Below are 23,023 nucleotides of genomic sequence, written 5' to 3' on the forward strand. Positions count from 1 at the left end.
TGCGGATATGAGAGAGGATATTATTATCAGTATCCAGAGATCAGGGCCACTTGTTTCTAAGTTCAATGAGTAAGTCTTGATGTCAGGAAATAATGGAACTGAAGTCAAGCCCAGAAATAACACTGTATCTCTGTGTTAAAAAGACGTGATAACATGTCATAGCACTGTGTGTACAAGCTACATGCGGTAAGTGGGAACAGTCAAATAGTTAATGACATTGTAAACCAGTGTTAGTGCTGAAATCGACAGCAACAGATTTTCAGTTTGGTACTGTGAACGTTTAAGCATTCATTCAATGATGCCAAACACAGTTTCATAGTCCATGCCAGAGATGCAAAGCTGAAAGAAAGAAAGAAAGAAAGAAAGAAAGAAAGAAAGAAAAAGAAAGAAAGAAAGAAGCCACCTTTGTTTGTTGACAAGTCAATTATGGCATTGTATATCACTAAATTGTCTTTTTATTACACATAACACAGTTGTGAAAAGGGATTACACCTCTTAAATTTCATTCCTGAAATCCCTAAAGAAACTTTAGAAGCATGTGCACCTGAAATATTTCATTTCATGGTGAGAAAAAAAAAAAATATATATATATATATATATATATATATATATATATATATAGATATGTTATATAATATATATAATATATAATATCTATATATAATGTAGTTAAAGTTGGAAAAGAGCTTTTGAAAATTTCTTCAATACAAAAATAACAATCAATTTTTTTTTTTTTTTTTTTTTTAAACTTCCACAAATTGCTTGCAAATACTGACACTGCTGTGGTGTTCATAAACCGTACAAGGATTAGAATGCCTGTCCCAGAAATATCGATGTGTCCAATTCCAAACCAGCAGAAGAGCAGATTTAATTTACTGGAACGAGATCAATACAGTGTTCATTTCCTCACTGACACCCCAGCTCTGAGTGAATGTGTCATTGCAAACTGTTCTTTAAGCTAGACTCTAGTTTAATGCCATCGCAAGCACAGTATAGCAGAGGGATCAGGTGCTGTTCAGAGAAACCAGAATCTTCATTTTCCCAAAATGCTGTCAATGGGATTTTAGTATTTATAATGTGTTGGATTTTCTGAATTGTAAAAGTATTAATTGTTTGAAATTATAAAGTGAAATACAGAATGCTTTAACAACATTCACATACTAAATATTATTAGTACTAAACATATTCTCTGCCACAGAAAAAAAGCTTAATCTAGGCTCTTTTGTGTGTTAGACACTTCAATATTGTCCAAATATAATGGCTCAAACCCATCTTCCCAAAATGAGTGTGGTTTCCCCCTTCTGGTTGAATCCCACATTGCAACCAAATGTTTATGTTTATTTTGTTTTTTTGTCTTCCTAAAACAGCTGTACAATGAGAATTACAATTCCTACACTACACAAAGAAGTAGCAAACAAAAGGAATTGCATCTTTACTTACATAAACATGCAACTGTTTTCTTCTCTGCAAGGCGGGGTAAGGGTGACGGTGGTCCTCGGGTTATATTTGGAGATGGTGTTATTGTTATTATCCCACACTAGGATGTCATGACAAAGCAATAACTCACATTTCTTCTGCACCAATTCGGATGTAAACTGATCGACCTGTTTCTGCCATTTAAAATGAAAGATACACTATCAGGCTGCTAAGGGACTGGGATTGGTGACCATGGCAACATATTTTTATACCAAGTTGCCATGGTTTCTTAAATGACATAGCTACAATGTGCATAATCCTCCCCTTTCGGGTAAACAGAGCACCTCGATCTGTGGCGTAAAGGAAATGTAACCGTTACATTTATACAGCCGTCAACATATTCAAGACGTTTCTCTAAAGCATCCACCCATCATTGGGTGCAAGTTATTTTTGTGTTTTTTTTATATGATGGTTGATGGTTATAAACTGTTCACTTTATAATATTAACAGTAAAGCAGCAAGGCTGGTGCCTGTGAAGTAAGAGCGCTTGCATTAGCATTCTCGGTTTGTTTATTTCTGGTTTTGAAACAGTAAACAAACTGAAATACCAGAATGTGTTACTAAATCAAGAATACTGCTGAGCCAATAGGCAGCTTTTCATCAGCACATATCAAGCTTGGCCTGTACTTTACTGAACATGTGTTTCATGTTGTAGTCAATCTCATTACAGAGGTCTGTTCTGTTGCAAAGCTTGAGATGAATGGGTTCCTCAGATGGTAGAGAGCGACTCTCAGAAAGCAGGCCACAGTTTCCAGTCTGTCGTTATATCAGACGGAATGGTTCATTTCCTGAAAAGTGTACACATCGATCAGGTAATCCACACACCTTCAAGCTTGATGAGCAGGGGTTTGTCCAAAAAGCATTCTTAAATATATAAATAATCTAAATGGATTTGAATGAGTTAAGGAGAATCTCTTGTTGCATTCCTTTAGAACTGTTTCCAGATCACACTCGTTCCCATTCCACTGTTTCCTGATCACACTCATTCCCATTCCATTGTTTCCAGATCACACTCATTCCCATTCCATTGTTTCCAGATCACACACATTCCCATTCCACTGTTTCCAGATCACACTCATTCCTCAATCCACTGTTTCCAGATCACACTCATTCCCATTCCATTGTTTCCAGATCACACTCATTCCCATTCCATTGTTTCCAGATCACACTCATTCCCATTCCACTGTTTCCAGATCACACTTGTTCCCATTTCATTGTTTCCAGATCACACTCGTTCCCATTTCAATGCCCTGTTTGTTTTTCCCTGATCCTCCTCCTATGGTTAATTGGTGGTCTTGCTTGCCTATTATAATCTCTTTGTATCTGATGAGGCGGGCAGCTATCACTGAAACAAGTTGTTAATGTCATGCATATTCACTTTTAACTATTATAGTGCTGCAGAGAGATTCAAAAACATCACCTACAGAGAATGAAGATTAGAAGCAGGTTCAGCCAACAGATATTAACGGTCTCACATGATGGAATCAGGAAGCACATAAACAAACAACAAAGGGTTCTCCAAGCCAGCTCAAAGACAGGGCAGGGACTGCAATAGAGAAAATGATTCAATCTCTGTTTTGGAGCAACAAAACTCCTCTCGGGATCACTGCCACTTAAATCAAGACATCTGAAGTCAGACAAGTTTAACCTTTTAAATAGGCTGAGCAATTTACCATTTTAAAAACAGTAATAAACTGTGCCACAGATACAGATAAAGCAGAAGCTTTTGCAATGCAAATCTGATCACTAAACATTTCTCCTGCTGCTGATTGCTCCTTTGAGAAGCCAGTGGGAACCTGACAGAGATGAGCCAGTGGAGATCATGTCTCTCTTAATCCCACCGCGCTTCACATGTAAATGAAGCCTCAGACTTTAAATGCAAAAGGTTAATGGGAATACAGATTTAGAACAGTGGAAATGCTATCCTCTAGCTTGATTTAACACTATATATACACACACTCACTTATTTGTATTTAAATCCAGTAATGTGTTTGTTGTGTCATGTACTACATAGTTAATGATGTAACAATGTATTATTCCTTTAAATGCCTAGTGGCTCACCTGTTAAAAGTTCTACCCCTTGAAATACTGAATGAGCCGTACTAGCCAGGTTCAAATCCCGTGCACAACGGGTCAGGGAAGAAAATAGACTGTGGCTAGTTCACCTCATCATCAATGGTGGTAGCAGTGAGGTGGCTTTCACAGCGGGCTGACGAAGTGGGGGTAAACATGATTACAAACTGATTTTATAAAAGTCCAATGCAATACAAGTGTACAAGCCTGCAGGTACCTAGCATAAGTAACAGAATGAAGCCAAGAACCCAAAACAGTTTTATGCACAACAAACTGTATTTTATACATTTTCACTCAGTTACTACTGAGTTGAAGCTTTGCGAGTAGGGCCTATAATATTCATAAATTCATATTCATCTGTAATCCGTGGTAATTCCCTTTGTCTCAGCTATAATTGTTTAGATAGCACTGCTAATAAGGGTTTTAGAAAGTAATAATGGATTTCTATCTGTTCTTGTGAAAGCCGTGCCTTCCTCTGTCAGTCCTTTTTGTAGCACTAATCCGTCTTCTCGCTGTTTAAATACATTCCACTCGCAGAATCAGGCAACTCTATCGCAGTGCTTATGAATGCGCAGTGAAGAATTGCCTTGCGGTGGGACCGGTTTGGTTGCTCCACCTGGAAAAGGGACGCCATCATGCTGATTTCGAAAGGTTGTCTTTTCAAAACCCTCCCGTGTTAAGGCTTGTTAAAAAGAACAGAGAAGTCAAGCCAGTTTCTAATATTACAAACATGTTTGTGGGGAAGGAAGCTGTCATAGCTTGCTGTGCTAGCTAGGAACCTTTACATGGGAACATGTAGCATCCTTTAGCAATGGACCTGAGATAACAGTCACTGGTTTGGATGAATTCAACATTCACGAGGCAGCATCCAGGCAAATCGATTGCTGGCAACTAAACTGCTTTATTCACATGGAAGATTATATGTTTAATGCAATATGCAACGTCAGTTGCACGTGTCGTGGAAAGCAGTTATGTGTGGATTGGTGTGTCTTGAAGAACACAAACCCTTTTGAGGGCATCACAATAGGGACTGATGAAAACCAGCTGAATTAAATAACCAGTGTTAATCCATTCTCTTCTGATTGTTCGCTGGTGCTGTTCATATTGAACAGGGGGCCCTGCTATGTTTTCCCATGCAGTGGGCATGGTGCACATTCATTTCAAGCTACAGCTTTCCATTAGAATGCACTGCATGCAGTGTCAGAAACTCAACAGCCAGTATGGATTGTGACAGTCCTATTTTCCAGAGTCTATTGATTTACTTAATTGTTTATTGACCCCATCCCTCTCTGACTGGGAATGCTTTTGTATGAACTAAAAAAACAGAGTAAACCCTTTGTGGCATATCCATTGCCATCCCCTGGCAGAGTTTGTATCAGGCTGTGCCATCCTCCAAAGGGTTATCGTACAATCTACTGCAAATTCAATTAACATGAACGCGGCATTTGTTAGAGCAGCTATGTACTGTTTGTTCACATGGAAACCAGCACAATATCCCACAGTCAGCAGTATTATAGATTGCAGTAATGACCTAATTCAAAAATAAACTAATGAGCTTGGTGAATTATGACATTTGTACTGATCTGTATTCTACTGTAAAAGCTCATAACAAAAGTCCCTCCTTTCCTGACATGAAGGTAGTGTTCTGCTTTTAACCTTCTGTTTTTCGCTATCTTAGATTTGATTTTGCATGGATCAGAGCACTCTAAGAGGTGGGATTTAAAATGAGGGTTGCATCAGCACAACTGGAGCCTGGCTGTCTCATATATATATTTATTTATATAGTTTGTATCAGATGGAAAAGACATCACAGTAGACAGTGAGATTATCTATGATGTTTCTAATATAACTATATCTTATAAACATAGCCTAGACTGCTGTGCAAGATATATGCTGAATGCAAAGTGACACATAGCAGCGTGGGAGACAGCAGAAAGGCAGGTCAAGCATCAGACTGCAGTGAGCTCAAGCCATCAGTAACACAAACACGAATTCCAGTGTGTGTGATCGGACCTAAATCGCATTCATCTGTTTATGAATATTTATCTCTCAATTGTAGACCTCACTGTAATATTCACCAGCAGGTCGACGGGCGTGTTTCTTCTCTGACGGAAGCTTCTGACGACCCGACCAACTCACTGGGGGCTGCTATTAAATTTAAACTTTTTAAAAGCACGCTGCTGTAATGTGCTGGGACACATTATTCATTTAAAATTATGGTTTCCGCCAGGGTGTGGGGAGTCGTTGTCTTGAAGAAAATTGAAGTTGTTAGGTATTTATTTTATGGAAATGAAATTACTCAACACAACCCAATGTGTTTCCCTTGTTTACAATTATTGAATATCAATGAACAATCAGATAGTGTTATTTAATACAGAACCAATCAAACTAAAACTCATTTAAATTTTATAAGTGATTATTTGTCTTCCCTTTTATCTTTTTGATATGATTTATTTGTTTTTTTTACCCAGTATCCTGTCTATAAGTGATTGCCTGTCAAGCTCTGGCTGATGGTTGAACACATTCAGAGTCGGTTAGTTTGTTATGAACTGTGCAGAATAGGGTTTACACCAGTGAAACACCACACCACAGCCTTCTCAGGGAACGAGGGCTGTACACAGCCAGCTTCTCTTGCCTTTTATGATGCAGCTTTTTTATTTATTTAAATAGTAGCATCCAGAAGGTTTATACCTGAATAATGGAAGATTGGAAAATAGCAGTTTTTCCCTGAAGCAGCCTGTCTGTACTTTTTAATGTGATGCAGCAGTAATTCAGTCGTGACAGGTATGAATCTAGACCTGCGGCTCCAAATGTGACTAATCTTTGTAGATTGTTTGCTAAATTCATCTAAACTTGTGTCAGGCAAGACCACTCTGTAAAGAATCTGTCATGTAACGTTCACTGCCTTCAGCATGGGTTATTCAGTGTGAAATGAATTCTTCCTACCCAAGGAGCAGGCTGCTTTTTTCATGTACATTTTATTCCCCCCCCAAGTCCCTGCCATCTTCAAAAAGCTACTAAAATGGAAACATTGATGCACCGCTAGAGTATACAGAAGGCAACTTCCATTTGATTCCATCAGAACCAAAGCTTGGAATCTTAACTCCAACATTCTGGAATATTTATGCATGCCACTGCCTTTAAAAGATGTGATTCAGTCCAGTGTGCTGGAGTCATTAGTTTTTTACCCAAGGAGCAGAGCAAGGTGATGCATGACTCTTTTAGCTGTAGAGGAAGCAGGGTTAGGCAAAATCAACTTTCCTAATCATCACAAGCATGAGTAGCATTTTGACGATCAAGTTAACCGTGACGTTCGCTTTTGGCTGATCTCGGGACCTTCAGCTATGAAGGTCGATATTTATTTTCAATACTGTGCAGAATTAAAAGTGTTTCTGCTTCTAACAGCAGGCATGCATCAAAGTTTAATAATAATTCACATCTCAGGTGGTATTATTTGCACAATCAATCAATTGAAATAGATACATCCTAAATAGTTAGGATTTGCCCTTAGGCTAGACAAGAGGATAACCCTCACTGAATTTTGATAGTTAATTAAAAAATAAGGCCATTAATCTGCTTTTAGCGAGCACATATTCGTTAAGAGCCAGTTATCCTCCAATGCATGAAAATACAGAAGAAAACGTTTACACTTATTTTAGAATGCTATCTCTTGGATTTAGGGTGGTGTTAAGATTCGGTTTTATTTATTCTTACACACGTGACAACAGGACGATTGAGACCATGGAAAACAATGTGTTTGTGATCACACCCTTTTTTAAAGATGTGGTAAATACACTTTAGCTGCTGAATAGTGCTGCTTCATTTCCACACACTACGACAGAAATAAATAATGAGCATCAATACCTCACTGTGGGACTTGTTCCATTCATCACAGATCAATATTGTGTACTCTAGCATGTGAAATCCACACAGCCTTCAGTATCCACGGGAAAACACTAGTAGTTTTACTTTATTTATAAAAAGACAAACAGCATTCTAAATTAAAGGTATAACATTGTTTGGAGGCTGGAACAAGGTCTTTCTGTAATTAGGACACTGCTACTAAAAGAACAGCTAAAAGTGCAAGTGCTATTAATTTACTAACTGTGCGAGTCTTTGTTAATAGAGAGCACTTTGTTAATTTTTGTGCATGGCATCAACAAAAAAAAAAAAAAAAAAAAACACCTGGAGTTTTAGTATTTAAATGATTTTATTTACAATGTTTTATACAAAAAAAAAGGAAAATATTTTGATGAACACTTTATTGGAAAGGGGTGGGGCTGCTTTAATATGGGGAGGCAATACTGTCCTTTGTGTACAATTTAATTCCCCCAGATATTCTGAAGCAAAATATACAAGGAGCAAATATGCAGTTTGATTTGAACTGAATTGTTTAAAAAAAAAAAAAAAAAGTAAATTCTTAAACATTTTGTACTTCTTGCATTACATTCATAGAATACAGGTACTATAACCACTCTGAACATAAAACACAAAACATGACCATAACCTCAATTGTTTTATTTATTTTCTAATTTTATATTATATATATATATATATATATATATATATATATATATATATATATATATATATATATATATATATATACACACACACACACACACATACACACACACACACATATATATATATATATATATATATATATATATATATATATATATAAAACAATGCAAACAATGACGCTTTCTTCCAAATGAAGAAAAACACCAACATTGTAACCTTTTGTTGTATTGTATACAGTATCAAATGCAACAAACTTCAAATAATTATATCTGGTCTTACAAAAAACATGACATTTTACAAGGTTATATCAAAGCTTTAAAAGCAAAGTCTTTTCCGAACACTAGAAAGGATACAAAATTTCCAACGTAATGACAAAAAACAAAAACCACTGCAATAAAAATGTGTGCTGATTTCAGACCAGCAGTTCACATGAAAATTGCAAATGCATGAATTTCGGTATATTATCCGGTAAAATTGTCCCGCTAACACCGATGCATAATGCCCATTTGCATTTAAGACTTCCTGAATCCCAATGCTTGTCTCAACACTTTGATCACACTGTGGGTGCACAGTAAGAAACTCAGCATGTTGAAAAACCACTCGGGCTTACCTTCAGCAATCTCCCAACCCCTACCCTTCAATAATCCTTCAAGGCAAAAAGCCCATCCAATAAACCAATCAATCTTTGATAGTCTTTTCAAAAGTCTTTTGAGATTGAAGCCGTTGTGTATTCTCTGGAAACCACATGACAGAGCATACAGTTCTGATTCCATGTGTCTGTTCTTCCAGCGTGGCACAGTGCTGGGTGGCAAGCTCACACAGCTTTCCGATGATATTCTGGTGGTGCCACTTCATAATCGCTGGCACTGAACAAGGTGGAGGCGTTCTTTACTAAATATCTGGGATAAAAATAAGAACAAAAATCTTTTGGGAGACCATCACAGTGTGTGCAGAAACATTCCTGTCTTTTAAAACAATAAACACCAACACCTGAAGTCCCACCTAGATTACTTGATTAAGAATGACAGGTCATGAGCAACAGATTGATAAACCATTAAAAAATTTAACACAGTACACCCCCGCTGCAACAAACCTGCTGGGGTCCAAGCCTTTTGTTCGTTAAATCGAGGGGTTTGTTATGGCAAAAGGACAATCAAAATGAACGATACTGTTGGAATAAGTTAATGACATGACTGTGAATAAAAGTAGAATTACATGTATCTGTTCGTCTCATGTATGAGGTATGCCGCCTTTGCTTTATCTTTTTCATTAAAGAATTAAAAAAAAGCAAAATCAATCTGACATGAATCGTTTCAAAGTGCACCAAATATCAATCCAACTCAAAAGAATCCCAAACGGATCTTTTATTCTAAATTAACCTAACATGAAAAGTTAATCACATCCTCAAGTTATTTTTTGCTGTTTTTCTTTAAATCAATTTTGCTTTGCCACGCGGTTACTGAGCAAGTCCAAAAAAAAAAAGTGCTTTTTGATAACCTATATTCACGACAGAGCTATGCCTGTGTTACTCCTTTTTTCAAATGATCAAGATAGTGTCCAGATTTGTTGCATCATAAAATTTTTAGTTTTGTACAGACCGGGATGTTGACTTATTTTTTTATTTTTTGTTCTTTTTTTTAATTTGGGGTCAGGGGATAGGTTCGTCATAATGAAGGGCGTTACAGATAATAAATAAAGTTTATCAAACCATCATTCATTCACTCTTCACACAAGTTTTGTAAATACAGAACCATCTTTAGGACTGAGAGAGTAAAGCCTTGTATTATTTATTTACACCATGTGTGAAGTAGGATTAATAAAAAATACCATATGATGCAGTCAGTGAAAAACAGGAAAGCCAACTTTCGCATATCTACATAGATACTGAGCATCTGTGAATCTGCATCCACCGCCAGACTAACACTTTGAACGAAAACAGACCATTTGCCTGGTAACAGCAGGTCAGTGAGTTTGAAATGTTTCAGCAATCAACCTAAAAATAAATAAATTAAAAATACACATCCACTGCAACAATCACAACCCAGGATATGCTGTCCAGACTCTCCAGCCCCTTGGAGTGTCATATATTCTACAAATTGCTGTCTGTAATTTTAAAATCAGTGCTTCCTCTGTATTTAACTGGATCGTTCACACATTTGGTGAACTGTTAAGGCATGTTGACAGCAAATGGTTTATCCCACAGCATCTGATCTTTTAGATCGTATGCGCAAACCAGCAGAAGTAACGAGGACGCACTATTTATTTATACATTTTCCATTTGGACTTTTACCATATCAGAGCTGTATTTTACAAAAAAAAAAAAAACGCAAATTATACAAAATAAAAAAGGTAGTTTCAAAAGGAGTACAAAACTCTTACTTCAAGAAATCTTGCAAGTAATTCAGCAGCAGTGCCAGGCTCTTCTCGTCAAGAGGCGTGTAGGCCAACATGGCACCAATTCGAACTGAAAATAACAAATACAAACGCTAGAAAACTTGACACTTGTTATGGGCTCAGGTAGCCAGTGGAATAATTGTAGTTTTGTTACGACAGAATGCAGACCTGGAATGATTAAGAATCATGTTTAGATAAAAGCTCAGTTGAAACATCTATAATTTGATTTCAATGAACATTACACACATGAGAAGCTGTTTCATAATCTATAAAAACTTAGCACATGTAACTTTGGTAAGGTAACAATAATAAATCATCAGCTGCAAATTATGTTTATTAAAGACATTGAAAGGAGAAACAAATGGCTCAAATTAAATCCACTACTTAAATCAAGAAGTAAACAAACTGTCTGGGGCATTTCCATTCGTCTGTTCCAAAACGACTTTAAAATCAGCACACTTAAAACACAATTACCATTATTCAAGCCCTCTGACAGGAAACCAATCTTCTGTACCTGATGAGCTTTAATCTTTAAGGGATAAAAACCTCCAAGTCTGAACTGCTTTCTCCTTAACATTTACTCAGCAGTATTTAATATTCCCAATTCAATCATTATACCATCACTAGTGATTAGCTCCATGGGAATTTTTCAGAGTTTATTTTACATATATTAAAATAGGGATAAAAAATCGATAAAAAATCGTTAATTGAAACATCAGTAAAAATCAGGGTGAAAAATATACCCTTTACAAGTGGAATATGATACGTGGCAGTTCTGGTTTCTGATTAATAATGTCCTTGTATGTTGAATCAGAATCTGTGCAAGTCGAAGCCACGTTTTCCCAAGTTAACTGGTACTTTGCGAACGTTTGGGCAATCACTGTGCTGACGGAAATAGTACCTACAGAAGGTATGAACATGACCTCAGCACAACACAAGTCAGGTTTATTCACCTTGAAAATCATAAAAAGAAAACTGACAAAACTGGGTGGTGCAAGCCAATGGGAGACGCGTCAAAAATCACACTGGACACTATCATTGCGTGCCATATAAGTTTACCAACTAAAGCATCACCATTTTCTGTCAAATATTTACGATTAAGATTGTCGGCGTTAGGCAGTGTTTTAACCGATGGACAGGCAGTACTGTCACACAAAGTCATCGATACATACCTCTGCAATAAACAGTGGCTGTCCAGCACAGCACAGAGCTGACAAACTCATTAACACAGTCATTCTGCGCTCTCTCTTATCAAAGCTCATGTAAAAGCTGGACAAACGGACGGAGTGTCTCTTTGTTTTAGTTTAATGTGTCATTTATTTTTCAGTATGCTCTTTTATTGTCAGTGCAAACATGTACCTCAATGCAGCAGTATTTGCAGCGCTATGCATCCTCTGCCTCACCTGAACTTTGCTTTTTGTATACTTCGAAACATTCATTTTGTTTTGAATATTTATAAACTGATTTATGTTTTCTCATCCACTAAAAAGATTATATTTTTGTGCAAGTACTTCAATTTAGTTTTTGATCAAGCTAGTAGTTACTACGCCCTGCAATTGCCACAATAAATCAGACTCTGATTGGCCAACATAATCAGGTGATAATGTGTTTGTGAAGTGACAGAGAACCACGTTTGAACGTCATTTGATCCTCTGACATCTAAACGTCTGCTGTATCCTAGGATAGTGTAGGTCTGCTTATTACAATGTCAGTCAAAATAAAACAGCATTTTAATCAAAACATTGTGCATTTCCTAGAAAACAGTACTGGGAAAAAATTTAACAGATAACGAATGGGTATAAAATCAGTAAAAACTGACGCCCAGTTAAAAAAAAAATAGTTTTTTGGTAAAATTCGAAATAAACAGCAAAAGCGGAACAATACTCGTACAGTACAGCACTTGGAATAAAGAGTTACTCACCAAAAAGTCTTAGAAGATGTGGTGCTCCATAGATCTGTGACATGGGCGCGTCTGGGTGATCTGCCAGTATCTCTGCGTACTGTGGCCTCTCAAATTTGTACAGTAACTGTGTGCCCAGCATTACATTAAAGTATTCCCGGATTCCAGCAACCACTTCATTAACAGCAAACTCCCTATAAAAGGAAACAAAATTCATCTGCACTGGACTTTGGAAAACTAACTGTACACATAATAACATTATATACACAAGCACACTTATATCTATATATATACACACATATAGAGATATAGATTATATATATATATATATATATATATATATATATATATATATATATATATATATATATATAATATATATATATATATATATACATATATACCAACTTACAAGTATTCTTTTCCACATTCTTCATACACCCTGCCCAGTCGAAAGAAATCACATTAAAATGCCAATTCTGACCTAAAATGCTGTTAACTATGAAGTCGGCATGCAGATGTGCAAGCTCAAAGATTTGAGTTCAGAGATCTATTAAGACATTTTTGGTATTTTGGAAGAAGGCTTTGTCAGATCAGCAATTGTGCGTTTCATCCCCCAAAAATTATGAAGGTCTGTGCAGCTTTTCAAACCAACCAAACAAAACATTCAACCCAAATACAGTGCATTAAGACTAAACATGACATGCATTATTACAAAAGAAATGTCTTTATTGCATAAGGCGCTGAACACCTTAAGTTAAAAACATACTACATTGTTTTTGCAATACAAGCACATTACAATGTGCTGCAATTCATTGAGCTGTGGTTGCTAGGCGATCATTGGATTGAGGGAATTGTCTGCTTATTATGGGATACGTTAAAGAAATAAAGTAAAAAGGTGCATTTGATGGAAAGATCACCATTCGAATAAGTTTCAAATGTAAATATCTATGTTCTCGCACTGTGGTATGAGGAATGCTCTCTAACAGCAGTGCTTACATGCCATTTCATGTGTGCGATTATAAATGAAGGCATAGAGAAAGTGTGACATTTCAAAGCCAGATGTGGTATTGTAAGCAGCCCCAAACGCAATAGTTCTTGAACCCATTTTGTTGTTTTGTTGACTCGGTAATTAGCTGATTCACAGTTTTGGAAGAAGGTTGGTTGCTGCAAAGTTGACACAATTATTCCAACCATATACCAACAGCAGCAATGATATAACTATTTAAAAGCAAAATCAGCAGGAATTTTTTTTTTTTTTTTTTTTTTTAAATCATAAAACACCACGAGCCTGTGTAATTCTCCTGCTGTCGATTTCAGGTATCACCCTGATTCACTTACAGTAAAAACTACACAGGACATTTCCCCATGAATTTTTGCAGTGCAGTATTTACAAAACATGTTTTTTTGTTTTGTACAGGTCTTTAACACATTTATGGAAATACTTACTTGTTATCAGAGTTGCCTCTTGATTTTTTGTAATTTGCATAGTCTTCTAAGACAGTATCAACATTCTTTTTGGCAGGTAGATGAAACAGCTGAAAAACAAAAAGGTGAAAATGAAATATGGAAATTGCCCAGTTATGATTACTATCAATACTAAAGACTACGCTTACATCATTAAAACACCTCAAAGAGTTTAGTGAGTTTCTTTAGTCCATGTCTTTGCCTAACAAGCCTTGAAACACCAAGTAGCATTTGTTTATTTGAATAGCACAGCTATTAAAAGATCAATAAATATACACCTCCTGAGCTTGTTAACATTGCAATTAGTAAAACCTAAAATGGCACCTAGTCTTATTGACAACCCTGAACTCACACTATACAATCAGTTACCTGCTTTTGTCTTGTAATCAAGTCCCAGTCATCCACAAGCCACGGTTTCAACTCTTCTGGGATCTTTACTTTCACCTCCACTCTGTTCATAAATGTTTCCTCCTTAAGAATTGATTCAAAAAGTACAGGAGCACAGAGCAGGAGCCATTAGGTAACTACCATATCTACTTTAGCTGAAAGTAACTGGGAGTTTTGATACAAGTACAGTACACTCATAAGAACATTAGTAATTGCTGTAGTTTCTATTATAGCTGCACTGAACTCTAATGCCATTATTTATATAGAACGGTGATTTATCAGAATTCAGTTCTAATATCCCCTGGAATAGTTCCCTTCACAGTAACCACAGCAGTGTGGGCCAATCAGATTCTATTTCACTGATCAGCCAACCAGCAAGATGGCTGAAGGCCTTGCCCATTCTTAACAGTGTGGTTATTGAGCAAGTCTGCCTCTGGCTAATTTAAGCAGAAACATTTCAGTTTTTGTGGTTATGTGAAGACAGGAACTTGTATCCAAGATTTCTGCTGACCATGACAGTAAGAGGAGACATTTTCAAGTCAGCAAATACGAAATCACTGCAAGTCCTTCACATCACAGCATTTCTAATAGAATAGACTAACCCATCACCAACTCCTGTTGAAATATTTGTTCACAAAAAAAAAACGACCACTAGAGGGCTCAAATGCCCTTTAAAACCCTTTTTGCTGTTTAGTACAAAGGATAATGGCAGAGGTAGATACCCTAGCAAGGCGTATTGGTATGGCAATGGAAAAAAGAATGTATACCATGTGGCTGTTACCAGCTTGTGAGAAGGTAAAAGAAACACATACACTTTCCACTGTGGGATCAACGCGTGCACGTTTCTTCCTGGGGGGCTGCGGCATTTCCGACGTGCTGGTCCCCTCACCTGGCCCAGGAGCTTATGAACAGAAAGTAAGACTAGTTAAAATCATACTTTGATTTTACCCAATCACAGTACCACCACCCCTTCACCAGTATCTTTTACAATACTTCAACAAATGTTACCTTCGTAACCACTGCCGTGTTTTTATCTGTCATGAAATCAGGTCTGTAAAGCTCAATCTCATTGCGTTCCATTATCAAACTGGGGCTTGAATAACTACACTCTGATTTACAAGCACTGAGTTCTCAGAAAAGCCCATGGTTAAATGTAATGAAATTGGAAAACAGATTGTTTCAGGGAGATTAAATAAATCTTCGAACCATGTAAAAAAAACGCACACAACTTACTTTTCTGCTTGTTCTTCTTCGTTTTCCTATGAAGAAAGACAACAGGAAAAAAAAAGTTACCGACTCTTGTAAGGGAACAATCTTTATTTACAGTAGAATACATTTCAAATATTCATATCTTACAGGTCAAGGAAAACTAAAAATATGAAAAGCTGGCTTTCTACCTCTAGGGGTCGTGGTAGAATAAATACATAAATCTAATTAGACCAGAGAGAAACACACTGAAAGCAATGCATTAAGACAGCTGTCAACACCAAGACGAATACCCAAAAGAGCAAAAACTGCACTGTAACAGCAGCCCAACGCAGCCTAATATGAAAGTTTATTTTCCTTTGCTCTATTTCATAGAAATAGCTTTCTGTTTGTCAAAGCAGCTTTAGAATGTCAAATGGTTCCATTTCCAGAAATATGTAATCCAACACAGAGCTGCTATGACGAACGTGTTGAGCAAACATTTACTGCTATTACTTTTTTAATTATATATATATATATATATATATATATATATATATATATATATATATATATATATATATATATATATATATATATTAAAAAAACACAAATACAAAAAAACACAATATGCAGGCCAAACCAACCAACTATGAACAGCAGGAGTTTAGATTTAATATTTGATTTAGATTTTACTATTAGATCTGTATTTATTATTATCCCGAATACATAATTAGATATCGTGAAGATAGAAATTGCAAATTAAACAAATTAGAAGCTCAAGTGTGCTTATCTTGGAAAACAAACTCCAAGCATCCATTTGTTTAAATGCAACTCATTTTTAATCCATTTTTGTTTCACCTCTGAACTATGTGACCTATTGCTGCTGCAAATTGCATCACGCCCTTTAAGACAAAGGAGAAGCATTTTAAGTCTCAATTAAACTACCAATTTACCATTCCTGCCCATTTACTTAAACAAAAAAATGCTTCAGGAAAACAGGATATGCTTAATTTAAGTAGGGAGGCTATTTTTTTTTTTTGTTGTTGTAAATTGTAAATGTTGTTTAAAGAGAACAAGAACTGTTTTATTTCATGTTTGTAAAGAGTCAAAAGACACCTATTAAATCACAATAATTACCAGCTGCCAAACCCAAAGGATTAAATAAAAGCAAAGGACTTCAGAGTAATTGCTGCTAGCAATATATCACTTACATTTTCTTCTAGAATTCAGTACATCAACTTTAATGTACTGGCTGAAAAGAGAATGCATGAGATCCCTTTTCTAGACATACTGCTCCAAACACTGAAGGCATATTCTTATACTATATAAAGTGTTACAAATTCTGGATCACCTGAATCTATATACACCTTATTTCTTTGGAGCAGTAAGCTTTCAGGTTCTTAACAGAATCCCTTCAGAGAACAAAGCTGGCAATCTTATTTTTGTTACTTACAACTCAACATTTTTCTGCTGCACAGCAGCAATTTTCTTGCCTGGTGCTGCACCCCTCATCTTTCCCTCTGCATATTGTTCCCTTTGGGACAGAATCAGAAAAAAAAAACTACTTGAACATTGAAGCAGACTACAGGAACATTTTAAAATCGAGTTTTTTTTTTGTGCAATACAAATTTAACTCATTCAACACTGCAGAACGGTAAAGGTCTAGGAAAAATAACTCCCCTCAAAAGAAAAAATAAAAATAAAATAAAAATACTATAAAAATAAAAGTCTTGAACACGTCCCAATATAAATTTAGGACCCCCTCATACAAGACTGTTTGGTAGGGTTATCCTGTACTGACGAGTTAAAAGATAACTGGTACAATACACAGTACACTGCTATAACAGGAGGCTATACTGCTTGGATTTCTTGTGAAAAATAAATCTTTACTAATCCATGCAAGTTTAATATTGAATTGTTTGAGGAGTACTGGAAAATGCTTGCTTTTCCTACTGCAATTCAACACTGGAATGAGAAAAATATCCCCATTGCAGAATAAAAAGTAGATGCACAATATTACATTTTTACTCGTCGCTGGCTTTTAACTCAATCCTATTGAAAGAAGGTTTTCCACAAATGAATGAGAATTCGGCAGACGGCCTTACACTTTCCTGTCATCACTTACTGATTAGCCTTTTGAAGCTCCTTTTGTTTCTGCAGGTTGGTATCCACATATTTGAGCACTCTGCTCTCAGGAACCCATTCATCCCAGCTAAGAAGAAACAAAAGACATCATCAAACATTCTCACAGAAATGCGTCCTTAACAGTGACAGCTTAATGTAAACAAAAACACGTGCTGGAAGGTGCAATATAATAATGCAAACTCACTTTAAGAACTCTTGGAAAACGATTGCTTAAATATAAACATTGCGCTTTGGAAACAAACTTTTTTTTATCACAGTATAGGATACAACAGGACCAAAGAGAAAAGGCAAGCAGCTGTCATCCAGCACCGTATCTGGTTTGCCTCTTACACATTAGATATATAGCTAGACAAATATACAAACACATACTCTTGGATTGCTAGGATTCCCCTCACTGCTCCCCACCCAAACAGTTCAGTTATTCAGTTCAGAAACTCACTTCTTATTCCATCCGCTGTAATGTATGAAGTACTTCACTTGCTTTTCCTTTATATTAACCTTTACACACTGAAATAAAACAAAAGTACTTTAGTTATGCAAAAAAAAAAAAAGGATACATGAATTCAATTCTTTAAAAGGGAAGTTTGAAATGCACTTTCATTCAGTACTCATTCTTCATTAGTCCCACACCTCGATGTTGGCAGTTCATTTCAAGATGAACTTTTCAAAATGCATTAGATCTTGTTAGGGCTGGTAAAGTAGTGGAGAGGTGTGTAAAAGCTAGTGCAACTAGTATCTGGTATCCAACAATGGAATGCTAAACTACCACTACAGTCAAAAACTGAATATACTTAAAGCACAGCGGGGTGTTTTTGTAAATGCTAATCGGAGTTTAATTTGCAAGTAGCTGCAGACATAAAATAATGACCTCATGAGCTTTTTGCCTTGAGAAACATGCGTTTGTCCGAGAAGAAACGAACGGTTAGTTACAAAATCAAAATGCTGCTTTATTTCCCCATTCAGCGCAGCTATTCAGATACACATGCCTTGCACACTAATATTTTCTCTGCTGCATTGATCGGGGTTACACTGTCCTGTTTGTGTCATCACCCAATGGGAGTTAAAGCAATGCTCTTCATAGAACATCAACCAATGAAATATATTTACACTGCCATCCACTCCACAGCTATACTGTTATTAGGAACAGGAAAAAAAATAAAACACATTTCAAATAGAATTAAACAGATGCCTTCCATTAAGACGTATGGAGCCCCAGCAGAAATGCCGTATTTTACTGTGTTTTAATTGAGCCTTCTCTAATGGGAATGACGGCCACATTGAGCACATTCAAACAGTCCACTAGTTCTATCCATTAAAACCGCCAGATAGAGTACTGTTATTCTAATGCTTAACTTACTGTAAAAACCTTTGCATAAGTCTATTTTCTAGGTATTTTAGGGGCTCCTAAAAAGGGGGGAGCAACTTATACACCAGTGTGACCTACAGACTTTTCATGAAATTGTTGTCTCAAAGGTGGTGGTGGGGGGGGTTTGGGGGGACGACAACTTATACACTGGTTTTTACGGTATATACAGATCATTCACAATAGCTTGAATTAAAAAATAAAAAATAATTATGCAAATGAAACAAAACTAAATTCACAGGGGAAAAGCCATTCAAATGTTTTTTTTTTTTTACTGAGAAATAATCCACTGAATCCCAGGAAGTGTCTGTCTGTCAAATAAAGAATAAGCCTGTGTAGATAACGAGGACACCGAGGTCTGCAGGCCTCCTTGGAGGTAGTGCCATCTGGATCTGCAGTTACATTCCCAGCCTTCTGCTCAGCTAGAAGCTTCAGGGACCCTTTATCTACTTTAGTACGCTTGTGCTAGTCCAAAGGGAAAAGGTATTGAAAGTAATTGCACTTGCTATATAAAAAGGTATTTTTGGTTTGGTTGGTTTGTTCTACTGGAAGAGAGAATACAAATAATTGAACAAAATAAAAAGCAGCAATATCGGAATGAAACATTTTGCAAGGAAACGGTAAGAAAGTAAAACTTGCAACGAATCTCCTTTACAAAATAACTTATGCACATGCAAGTAAGTTTTATTTGTGTTGAGTCATTCTGCAAAAATTTTTAAAAAAAATAGGTTTGGGATTTCTTTTAACAAAAACTGTATTGCGATGCTTTAAAGCAGTTAATGGATTTTCATCATCTACCTTTTTACCTTTTATTAAAACGGCATTACAGGCTAACCTAAATGAAACACAAACACACCGGATATAAAAAAAAAAATAAAGCAACGATAAAAAAAAAAAAAAAAAAAAAAAAAAAAAACATACCTTCGCTTCGTAGAGCAATGGCCCATGAAAACAGAGAACACGTTCACCTGTAAAGAAAAAAAAGAAATGTGGATTTAGAAACCAAACTATTGGAGAGGCACATTTAACAGGTCAGTATCTAAACTGCACACCCTACACACACATCCGCCGTGAGTCACCAACCTGCACATCATCTAACTTTGTGGGTTACGAAATTTATTTTCTAAATCCTCAGTACAGTTGCTTTTCTTTTTTTTGTTTGTGTTTTTTCAAATCATTTCCTTTGCAACGATCACCTCTACAGGAAGGCAGCTGTTTGGATCATTAAATCAACAAGAGATATCCCTTAATGTACAATAAATGTACGTTCTTTAACCAATACATACAATAGGCCTACTTTCAGGTTTCATGATTCACTTAATATCTTCATACAAGTACATTCTATAAAACCCAAACAAACATTGTGAACAAGTGCTGAAATAATCCCAAAACATTCACCCACATTACGATCAAGTTTGCTTGTAACAAGCAATCGTGAGACTGCCTAAAAGGAGTTAATTTATGGAAAAATAACACACACCAGAGTGGCCCTACACATGATTCTGATAGGATTTGTGTATCCTGAAATAATCTTTGGTGCAGCAGTTACAAATTGTTAGTTGCTCCTAAAACAGCTCAGCACTTGAGAGGGGGAATAAATAAATAAACAGCAATGAATGGGCAACACCTAGAATATAAACTGTAGAAACTGTCAGAATGCAGGAGTTGTGGTGCAAGCTTCACAGAGAAGCTGGATTCAATAATGCCCAACTGGAAAGAATAAAAGCAACACACAGCTTAAAGCAGATACCCCAAATCACCCGATGCTTTCACCTATTCTTAAATATTGCATTTGGATGCAAGCCATACAACCAGGGCTTGAAACTCACACTAACCTGGTACCCAGTCCTGGGTTTCTGAAATACTGATTAATTATATTATTGAAATGATCCTGAGCAAGGAGTTTGATATTAATTACACTGTTCCTATCTTAACCCCTAATAAACAGCTCCTCTAAGTAAACCTACACAATCACAGACCTGACTTACACATGTTGTGACGAGGAGCGATATGAGTTCACTTACCAGGGGCCTGATAGGACCCGGTCATTTCAATACAAGGGGAGTCCTGAAACTCCACCAGGGATAGGTGCAGGGCTAGAGTCTAGGGCTTTTCTCATTTATACAGGGTTGTAAAAACAATGCTAGTTTTATTGTCAAACTTATTGAAATTGACTTCAAATTCTCCCGCAATCAGGGGTTCAGAGAGCATTCATGAGATTGTTTTAATGGGTCATTCCATGTTATTTCTCTCCCATCTCCACCACCACCTCAAATACAAAGTGTAATAAAAAAAAAAAAAGTCTGCATAGTCTTGTAATTTGCTTTTTATTTTAAATACACTGCATGTCGGGAATTTTAAAAGGAGAGGAAGTGGGGAAAAAACAAGGAATGACCCACAATTCAGTATAGTAGTGACTGGTAAACTATGAACTTACCAATGTATTCAAAGTACTGTAATATTTAAAGCAGGGAGCTGTGCTTCTTAAGGTTGCCAGTTGCTTAACGTTAACTTTAGTGCCACAGAACACTCGCCAATAGGGCTTGTAGGGGAAGTGGAAAGGGTTTTTGTTTTTTTTATGTGAAGATTAAACTTTGGGGTTCAGATACCTAGTTTTATTTTACTATACTAGATTTCAAGGCACAAACAGCATGAGTGGCCCCCAGTTTTATGTTACAAACACCTTAAAGACTACATCAATGTATACAAATAGGACAGTCATAGTCCTGGGACCGGTAACCAGAAATAACTGCAAACAAATGCTTTAGTGGGGCAAATCATTACAAAATGCTTAACTGCTAACTTCATGTTTAAAGGCATTATCTAGAGCAGTGAATTGACACTGAAATGTCATCTCTTCAGTAGCAGGTCAATTACATTACATAGTAAAATAGATAATATAATCATTATTAAGTGTGCTTTGCAAGAACAGGGACACTTTTGTGGTCAAGCTTCTCAAAAGCATAGCTGTAGTATACACACATCCACTATATGAGAACAAAATGTTTAATTCCCAAATGAAACCATGCAACACGGGCCCCTGTATATCTTATTGTATATAAAAGCGATGTTAACAATATATATTTTTTAAAAAGATAAGATATTTATAGATATTGAGAATATTAATAGTTGTAAAAAGCAAACTGAGGTTTGCTAAATTATATTAAGAATAAAAAATAATAATTACCTGGGCCAGACAGGGATGAAATATCTGAGCAACGTAATCAAAGCAAACCTATGTTAAAGAAAGTATATATGAAAAGCTGATTTGTTTAAAAAAATATATATAAATATATTTTATACTACACTTAACATAATGTGTTGAGGTTTAAAAGGGATAGACTTGGTTGTTAAAATAAATAAATAAATAAATAAATAGATAGAAATCAAAACTGGCCTAGCAGTAGCAGCAGGAAATGTATCAAGACGCGATTCAAAACGATAAAAAAATAAATAAATAAAATCAATTTGATTTACAAGAAAAACACTAAGTTATGTTCCAAAATATCAAACATCGTTGCTACGGTTTTGCAATCTTAAAACAGTATATGATGTGTTAACACACCTTTAGTAATCGACAGGACCTTTAATTTAGCTAATTCAGCTCGGAGACAAGAGCTTACCACCACTGCCTTGCAGACTGCAGCTTCGTTACTCACAATAAAACAAGGTGCACATGTTTGCGTCAGACCGTTTGAGATGCACTGCGGCAGGTTTTTGTTTTGTTCTTTTAAACCTCAAAACCCAAATAAAAATCAAGTCTTTTGTGTCGGGTCCTTTTCGATCTGACTGCAAGCAGATTAAAAGCGCCTCCCCAAGACTGCGCGCCACAAACCCAAAACGAGCCTGCCTCTGTGATCAGCGCTCATTCCGCAGCTCATGGGGGGGGGGGGGGGGGGACGCAAGTGCCCGAATTCCGACACCTTATTACACCTTAAACGGTTCCTTACCTTCTTGAAATTTAGGCTTAGGGTCCTGTTTTGGCGCCATTCACAGATTAAACACTTAAAATATCTGAAAAATCAGTTTTAAGCATCGCCACCTCTCAATTCAGCCAGACACAATGAAGGCGCCGCTCTGCGTCACTCGAGCGACGCACAAGC

General features: G+C 36.4%; 1 protein-coding gene across 2 annotated transcripts; it reads right to left on the minus strand.

The window, feature by feature from the left end:
• Nucleotides 1–8,348: 8,348 nt before the first annotated feature.
• LOC121299301 (mortality factor 4-like protein 1) lies at nucleotides 8,349–23,023 on the minus strand. 2 transcript variants are annotated; one of them, XM_041226980.1, is made up of 12 exons: nucleotides 22,871–23,023; nucleotides 19,842–19,888; nucleotides 17,997–18,064; nucleotides 17,538–17,621; nucleotides 16,866–16,946; nucleotides 15,458–15,483; nucleotides 15,037–15,125; nucleotides 14,207–14,308; nucleotides 13,820–13,908; nucleotides 12,392–12,564; nucleotides 10,456–10,540; nucleotides 8,349–8,975 (listed from the first exon to the last, which is right to left on the minus strand). In XM_041226980.1, exons 1-12 carry the CDS (start codon nucleotides 22,908–22,910, stop codon nucleotides 8,891–8,893), a joined length of 969 nt encoding a protein of 322 aa, XP_041082914.1. In that variant the 5' UTR covers nucleotides 22,911–23,023; the 3' UTR covers nucleotides 8,349–8,890. The 2 variants fall into 2 exon arrangements, with proteins under 2 accessions (XP_041082914.1, XP_041082913.1); XM_041226979.1 differs by having other exon boundaries at nucleotides 17,538–17,624; nucleotides 22,871–23,022.

This window comes from Polyodon spathula, chromosome 24, assembly GCF_017654505.1.
Source record: "Polyodon spathula isolate WHYD16114869_AA chromosome 24, ASM1765450v1, whole genome shotgun sequence".
Taxonomy (NCBI): Eukaryota; Metazoa; Chordata; class Actinopteri; order Acipenseriformes; family Polyodontidae; genus Polyodon; species Polyodon spathula.

Coding starts and splice junctions, on each gene's coding strand:
- LOC121299301 (XM_041226979.1), bottom strand. CDS start 22,910: ATGGCGCCAAAACAGGACCCTAAGCCTAAATTTCAAGAAG. Junction 19,889..22,870: donor TAAGCCTAAATTTCAAGAAG/GTAAGGAACCGT, acceptor TTTTCTTTACAG/GTGAACGTGTTCTCTGTTTT. Junction 8,976..10,455: donor TACTTGCAAGATTTCTTGAA/GTAAGAGTTTTG, acceptor TTTTTATCCCAG/ATATTTAGTAAAGAACGCCT.